The following is an 8,864-nucleotide window of genomic DNA, read 5'->3' as shown; positions in this document are numbered from 1 at the left end:
TTATGATTATGATCGAGACAACAACGCGTTATGAAGGTTTCCATCTCGCTAAGACGAAAGGGCAATTACAAGAGTTGGGCCATTTCTATATAGTACAGTACTTAAAACACTAAATGATTTTGAAAATTACTCGATAGGATTTTGTTAGTATTTTCCATTTTTACAACTTCCTCTTCATGAAGGTTAAAATGAAAAATATGTGATCAATGGGAATTGAACTCACTACCTTGTTTTTAAAATGTTTGTGACTTACCAACTCAACTAAGATGAATTGATGTTAGCTTTCTCATTTTCTTAATTGTTATAGATTCACAACATTCCACTTTATTTTATTTTTTTAACTGCCCGTATATCACACGGGGTCAATCCTAGTTTTATAAATAGAACCGTACAAATGATTGTTACTATACTATGGATTTAAACAAAACAATTTGTAAACAATCTCTTATGTACTTCTTAAGCCCATATATAGCAGCAACCCAACAATCTCGAAGCCCATAAACAAGAAAGCCCACAAGTCTAGTAACATGGTAACTTTGTGTAAAACTGAAAACAATTCGTTTCATATTCATAACTTGTACACTTTCAATTTGTATCCACAAGTATGATTATGCTTGTTTTTTGTATTTTGCATATGGAGTTATGGACTTATTTGATGATTAATGGAAGCTAATGGGCTTAGTGGCAAGTAAGAAGGATACGGGCTTGTAGCAGTGTTTGTGCCTTTGTGGCGTGGAGCTTAATGGGCTTTCCGAACCTATATTAGTATATTACAACTTATTGAAGGCAATATTTAAAGGTGGGAAAAAACTCGGACCCGGTTCTACCCGACTCACAGGTACGAACTAGGTTTAAGCTTTTAAGAAAAAATGTACCCAGACTCACTGGAACGGGCTCCACCTCTACCCAGTCGAAATCCAAAGCTAACCCGGCCAAAACCCGATAATAACCCAGGATACCCGGTCAAATACCAGACCTGGTTCCTAACTCGGTTCTTGACTTTTGTTGACCATACCTGGACCGGTTTCTACCCTGTTCCGGTTTCTGGAAATACCATATTTGCTTACCTCTAGTTGTATTCATCTTCGAAGTTCATTATTCTTTCTCTCTAAATCTCGTTTGTTAGTGTTCATGATGAAGCCGGTTAACAATTAACCTATATAAATAATTACATTATTGTCTCATTGTAATCCGTTGACAAAAATGTGATATTTAAAAAGGTGACATGGGTAACATTACAAAGTTCTTTATATTATACCATTGACAATATATATTTTAATTTCAAATTTGAAATAGCCTACTAAAATATTTGATTTATATTATCAAGAGGTAAAAAAAAAACATAGTTGTATTTCATCTTTTTACATAGACAAACAACATATGAAATGATGAATGTAACACAAGAGGGTGCATGACATATTTCCATGACTTTCCCATTAGTTTCATTACAAACTCGATCTCACCATGGAAAAGGCGGCTCGTTAATCGGATCACTAAACTTTGGAGGAACCAAAACCGACGAAGAAACCTTAAACCTTTTACTTCTCGAACCACCATCGCTAGTGTCAGGGCTACCTATCCATTCTCCAATCATTTGGTCTCCAAAATAGCCACCTTCACCGATATCAGACCCGTCTGAGTCCAAACCATGTTGTATAGTCGAAAACCCTGCCCATTCATTGCTACAATCCGACACACTTGAGTTTTCCCATGATGAATTATACGTTGTAGCAACATCATGGTCCGACACAACTTGTGATGGCACGACCACACTAGGTTGCACTGCCTTTTCTATTTCACTGACAACGTTGTTATGGTTTCGATATTGGTAATTGCCTTTGAAGTTGAATATGCTAGCGAAAGTGAAATGATCGCTAACCCTACTTTTTGGTGACGACTTATTTTCGTTGGTGCGAGCCATGATGCTTTGTAAGTTCTTGCTTAGCCTAGCTTTTAGTGAAGAAAAGCTAAGTGCACCTCTCATAGGTGCAAAGTTGGTTCTTGTGTGTTCACCTCTTAAGGCTCGAGCTGCCTCGTCATATGCTTGAGCCGCTTCTTCAGGGGTGTCATAAGTCCCGAGCCATAACCTCACCTTTTGGGATGAGTCTTTGATTTCAGCCACCCATCTTCCCGATGGGCGTTGACGAACCCCAACAAATTTTCTCATAGTTTTCATGGTAGTTTTGGTGGTGGCAGCGGTGTCAGTGGTTGCGGATTTCGTAGTTTCGGATGCTACGATTGTCATTATACAAAATATGCTAAAGAGGAAAACTTGTACTTGATTTTATATAAAATATTTGTTTGTTTTTGGAAGGAGTTGGGAAAGTAGTTTCATGGTTGCATGTGTGTTTAACTATATATAATGTTGATGAAATGGTGTGTGTAATAATATTACAAATATTAAATATATTCCTCCATTATTTGCAATTTTTTGTTTTATTATACCTTTTGGCTTGGCTCACAACAACTAGGTATATACTATATACCCGAATCGAAGACTCATAATTAATTACTAAACCAATATAATATACATTGAATATTTGTTGTAGTAATTAATCATCTAAACTGGTTATAATAGTGACAAAAGGAATAATTATGTATCAATCCTTCGTAAATATTATAGACAAACAGAAAATGTAAATATTCATTGTTGTGTTTCTTCCAATTTATGTGATTGAACTTTCTGACGCTTCATCGAAATATTTCACTTTAAAAGCGTTTAACACGATTTAGCAAGATATCCAGACACTACAATATTTAAAACTTACATAAGCCTGCGATGATCCGTTGGTGACATTGGTTGTTGATTCGTCAAGGAAATGGCTACCCACACTAGGCTTCCTCATGGTCTTTGATCACTTAAAGATAACGATATTCTTATCTTCATCGAAGAATCTATATGTAAAGAAGTTACCTGATTTGTATCGAAACACATCAAGTTCAAATCTAACGACCAAAATTTTAAAATGTATGTAAAAGCAATATAGTTGTCAGTTAAGAACGTACCAAATTAAGTTTCTTTTAAGACACGCCTATAGCAATTTGTTTGACAAAAAAAAAAAAAAACAATGTATACTTAATAAATAAGTAAATATCTACCTCACATGTCACACTTATGTGAGCCCAACCTACTTTTCTCGCTTCTCAACTCATTTATCACCTGTCATCTTTTGTGATATACTATCTAAGAAAATTGATTTCTATTTAATACAAACCGGGTTTAAAATGGAGAAACTAATGACCATCTAACCAACCCACTTTCAATCATATTTTATATCCAGATATCGTTTTAAAAAGAACCAATCAGCCATGATAAGATTCTAACCTAGTATCGTATAATAAATAGTTATATAAAAAAGACTTGAAATTCAAGGTATGTTGAAGTTGGGGCGGACTTACACTTATGGTGTAGCGGTCGGCCATGCCGTTTGAATTTTCTTTAGAGGTATATGTATCTTATAATCCTGAATTTCAATTTTGACAATGAACCCTCGTGAGAAAAATTTTCCTTGATCCGTCATCAGTGTTGTAAAAATCGCTAGTCAGTAGTCGAGCGGTGGGGTGGTGATTAGCGATTAATCGGATCAGATTTTAATGTATATTTTTCAGTTTTATATATACACGAACACATTTTTATATGTAATTTTCAATTTTATACATACACAAACATATCTTGGCCGGAAATTGGCTAGAATCCCCGCTTAAAACCGCTAGTTTTTGTTGGAATATCGCTGGAAACCGCTGACTTTGGTCGAAATCTCGCCGGAAACCGCTGATTTTTGTCAGAATCTAGCCGAAAACCGCCAATTTTAGTTGGATTTGATCGTTGACCGATTAATTAGCCGACTAGCCCAAAATTTATCAGTGAAATGGAAACCAGTGATTAATCGAGAATTAATCGATGCATAATCGGAATTTTTACAACACTGTCCGTCATTGTGTTAAAGACGTTAATGATTGAATGAAATAAACATGTTAGTGTTTTTTTTTTGTTTTTTTTTTAAACATATTAAATGAAACATCTTAACCACTTGAATATATGGTAAATGGATAGATAGTTTTAAGGATCCGAAGTTTCCACGGCTTGAAGCGAGCAAGCCGAGCCGAGCCGTTTTCTAAACCAAAGATAATAGAATCAGAAGGAAGCCAACAAACAAACAGGCGGTCTTCGTTTGTCGGCTTATAAATGCTTTAACGGACTCGGAACGTTGAGTCACCATTTAAATATCCGGCATTAACTATTTCTTTATTTACCTTCTTGTTTCTTGTGTTGTTTCTACCTTATTTCCCAAAATACCCTTTGTCAAATTGATCACTAAATAATATGATGAGGATTATAATTTATAACTCTACCATTATACCAACGATTACGAACAATTAAGCGAACGTGTTTTTCTTCATGTTCGTTGTTGTGAAAAACGATCTTTGCTCGTTAGCGTTTGTCTGTTTGTTTGTTTATAATAACAGTTTAAGAACATAGACGGATGTAAATAAATAGGAACTAACACATAGCTTGCTAAGTGATGATTTAAAATTTTATAATATAGAGCATTAGAGCTTATCATTGATAAACAAAGGTTCTAAAACATGGAAATGAAACATATTTTTAAATAATATTAGCAATAAACAACTTTAAATGACATTTACAGACATTTAAGGATATAAATCAGCATAAACGAATGTAAATTTACGAATATAAGCGAACGTAAATGGACAAACACAAACAAATGTTCATGAGCGTAAACGAGCGTACGAAACATCTATTCATGTTTGTACGTTTAATGAAAAAAATTGTTTATGTTCATGAATATTAATGAACTTTCTGTTAAACAGTACACTGAACATTCAGCTCATTTACATGGTGGCGGGGTCGGGGGATATTATTATGATTATTATTATTATTATTATTATTAATGTTTGAATGTTTCTTAACTCGACATCCAAATTTTCGGTATGGATCAGATCATATAAATAATGATTTCTTCTTGTCGCCACTCGCAAGGTCCTAACTAAGAGCTAATATATGATTTTGAGATAACTTTGAGCACTAACAACTAACACACGTTCAATAACCATTTATAAAGAATAACTGGCATACACAACCAAATCTGGCCTCACAAGCTAATGAGCTATATAAACTGATAAAAGCCCTAACACATTTTATGCAAGTCTTTTTATAACAGTTACCAGTGGCAATTTGGGAATAATAAAGCAGTCTAGGGTTAGTTTCACTTAAGTGTGACCATTAGATTCCTTGGCCTCTCATTCATCTAGTTTGGAAGTGATGGTTTTTGTTTGGTAACGTTTATATTTTTGTAACAAGAGGTATGCATGAAAATGAAATGTTACACGTTACAAAATATATTCTTTTTTTTTTCCTTTTTTTACCAAAGAATCCCCTTTTATTTTTTAGTTTACCTTCGTAAAAGTTATATATATATATATATAAAAGATCAGTATCATTTGAGAACTCTTAAATTATTTAAGAACTTGAACGAACTCTTAATAACTAACGTTTTTTATAAAAAATTTTGTATGTTAATGTTATTTAAGTGTAGTTTTATCACTTTTGACATATGTATTTACGATTACAATTATGAAAATTAGTTTTTTTTCGCATATCTATGTTTTTTTACACATATGTAAATTTTTATCACATAAATTTTACACATGTATAACTTGTGATATATTTATTTAATCAAAATTTTTTTATAAATATGATAAAATAAGTCTCAAATAATGTTAATATATAAAAAAAGTTAAAAAAATATTTTGTTTTTAAGAGTTCCTAAAAGTTTTTAACTTTTTTTGAGTTATCAAATATATCTGTATACCACGAAAAGTAAGAAAGTCCCCGTATTTTGACCAATTCAAGGTGAAAAATGGGGTTGCTCCCTCGGCAAAACTGGGATAAAGTTGAGCCAACATATCTCGATTCAAGATAAATTCATGAGAAAGTGGTATTTCTTTAGGATCTACTCCAGCGTTTAGAAATTGGTTAATAGGTAAAGATACATGTACTTGATGTCCCGCCCAAGAGAGAGACCCAAGTCCTAGTAGCCCCGCTAAATAGTGATTCAACATAGATTCTACATCTTGAAACCAAGCCAGTTTTGGAGCAGCTTTATGATAATGAAACCAACCAGCAAAAAGCATTAACGCTGCAAAGATCAATGCACCAATTGCGGTACAATAGAGTTGTAATTCGCTAGTTATTCCAGATGCTCGCCAAATCTGAAAAAAACCAGAGGTTATTTGTATTCCTTGGAAGCCCCCGCCCACATCACCATTCAAGATTTCTTGTCCCACTATCGGCCAAACCACCTGGGCACTAGGCCCAATGTGAGTCGGATCGCTTAGCCATGCTTCATAATTGGAAAAACGAGCACCGTGGAAATACATGCCGCTCAGCCAAAGGAAGATGATGGAGAGTTGACCGAAATGCGCACTAAAGACTTTTCGAGAGATCTCCTCCAAATCACTAGTATGGCTATCGAAATCGTGAGCATCAGCATGTAGGTTCCAGATATATATATATATACATATATATATAGTGTAATCGTTCATAGCCATGAGTGAAGCTAGAGCGTAATAATTAATAACCTTGAGTGAAACTAGACACGTCGTGAGTCCATTGTCAGTAGAGTAGTTAAAGTGGTTATAATACCTCAGTTAAAAAAATATAATCCAACTAGAATCTCTCTTATAACTAAGGGTTAGTTCACATGACTATTAAGTATACAAACTCTTTGGATAAATCTACGCAAGTTCAAACAAAACAATTTGTATTTACTGTTTGTTCGACACCATTATTTGCCTACATCTGTACCGTATATCACGACAAACAAACAAAACGAATAAATCAAGAACAAACCATTATCTAGATTATATCCTAGCTCGTTTAATATATCAGATGAAACATGTAGCACAACACGAGTAGAAACTACTTGTTGCGGTCTTGTGTCTAAAGTTGTTCGGTGAGGGTTATGGTTTTCGATCAATACCAGATATGCGACAACGAAAACATAATTAAACAGTTAATTGTTGTGTCTAATAAAAGGGTAACATGAATCCTATTAACATAAACCTTTAGTTAAGCTTAAAGTCAAATCTCTATTGTATCACATAAAGTTGAATTTTGTGTGCTTCTCTTTATGACATCATCAATATTTGCTTAAATAATTAACTTATTTTATAACAAGTGGCAATACAACAAAACAAAATATTTTTTGTTTTATATAATCATCTAAAGTCGACCTTATAACTAAGTATAATTATTTAATTAACAAGATTATCACAAAGGAAACTTCCAAAAGTATTTAGAATACTTAAGAGAAATCCAACACGTTAAAGTTTCATCACCGCAACTTGTTTAATGCTTGCCTTTGTGGGAACAAATCCAATAGTAAACTTTTTTGTTTAATAGTTTGTATGAGACCATTACGGTTTTACAAACGGTCACCAAAGTCGCATTTAAAGTTACCATCAACCTCGATGCTCTCTCTCTTTTAAGACTATGAGTATCCACATAGTCTGAGAGCCCACTTACAGCTTCTTATCCGGATAACTGAAAACAAAGTCTTGTGTTTCTAATAGTAAACCGTCAATATTGTGTGTTTATTAGAGCCACTCATCTAAAGTCCTTCACGTCAATATTGGTTAGCCTGGCAATCTCGTTGAGAACGATGAGTCCATGGAGGTGTTTGTAATATCGTAGGTGAATCACATGTCAACCATAAGTATGAGATAATTTTGGTTCATACGAAATATTTGACACTTTTATATACCATCTACTTCTTTGATTGTTTTTGTCATAAACAAGAGGAGAGATCCATGACTAAGCATGCGTAGATCTTAAACGGGTATAGGATTAAACGAGTCAAGCCTGAGCTTCAATCGACTCATTTTCTGTTAATTATTTTTAGTTATATATTTAATATCGCAAAATCATAATTTTTATGTGTAGTATTAATATATATTATTTAGCGATATAACTTATTTTATCATTATTTGTTTATATAATAATAATATATCAAATAATAATAATAATTGTTATGCTAATATATATCAAATATATTAATTAAAATAATAAAAATAACAGGATCCTTTAGATTCGTCAGAGAACTTGATGAGTGAGGCTCGGGCATACGTCCGCTTATTAAATGAGCTTACTTAATATATGCTTGATTCAAGCTTTTAATAGGTTCTAACTTCCAACGAAATATTCGAACAGGAACTCAGGAAGTGTTCGGCCCATGATTTAAATTTTAAATTATTAAATCATTTAATTAAGTGTATTCTGTATATAATAAGTTTCTATACGAATCGAGCCTGGGCTCCGCCCAGTTTCTTCTTGGCCCAAAAATATTTTTTGCTCAGTTTGAAAACTTTAATTAGCCCAATTCTTAAAGCAAGTTTTAATTATTTGGATTTTGTAAACGAAATGAAATCAATCTGATGTAAATGATTTTAATAATATAAAGTTAGCGAGAATGGGAGCTAGGCCTTGTGTTAAGGTTGTCAGTTCGAATCCTAAGCTTACTCGGGTTTTCGTCTCACCGTGTGTCACGCCAGAGAGTTTTGCTCTTTTGGTGGCATAACGATTGTCAAGTGGCAGTCGGCTGTATGGTTTCCTGGGGAAACTCCCAAGCCAAACTCTGAATTTAGTGTGGGCCCGGTTAAGACAAAATAGTCTAGCCAGAGTGGGGCATCGGGGTTCTCCAAATTTGGAGAGTGCGGTAGCATAAATACAAAAAAAGTCGTCGTTCTAAAATTAAAAAAAAAAGTTTCTGTAATTTAACAGATATTTTCGTTAAAACTTGTCTTAAGAATTCTTGCAACCAATTAAAATGTTATGTAAGTTA

At 33.6% G+C, this 8,864-nt stretch overlaps 1 protein-coding gene across 1 annotated transcript; it reads right to left on the bottom strand.

The window, feature by feature from the left end:
* Positions 1-1,324: 1,324 nt before the first annotated feature.
* On the bottom strand, positions 1,325-2,312 carry LOC143612448 (uncharacterized). The gene has a single exon (XM_077086437.1). The coding sequence runs from the start codon at positions 2,243-2,245 to the stop codon at positions 1,460-1,462; it is 786 nt and encodes a 261-aa protein (XP_076942552.1). The 5' UTR covers positions 2,246-2,312; the 3' UTR covers positions 1,325-1,459.
* Positions 2,313-8,864: the final 6,552 nt, after the last annotated feature.

The sequence above is a fragment of the Bidens hawaiensis genome, unplaced genomic scaffold, assembly GCF_021521415.1.
Source record: "Bidens hawaiensis isolate Kalapana, Puna unplaced genomic scaffold, B.hawaiensis_p1.1 tig00002236_1, whole genome shotgun sequence".
NCBI classification, from domain to species: domain Eukaryota; kingdom Viridiplantae; phylum Streptophyta; class Magnoliopsida; order Asterales; family Asteraceae; genus Bidens; species Bidens hawaiensis.
The sequence above is the reverse complement of the archived record's forward strand: the minus strand, read 5'-3'. Positions and strand labels throughout refer to the sequence as shown.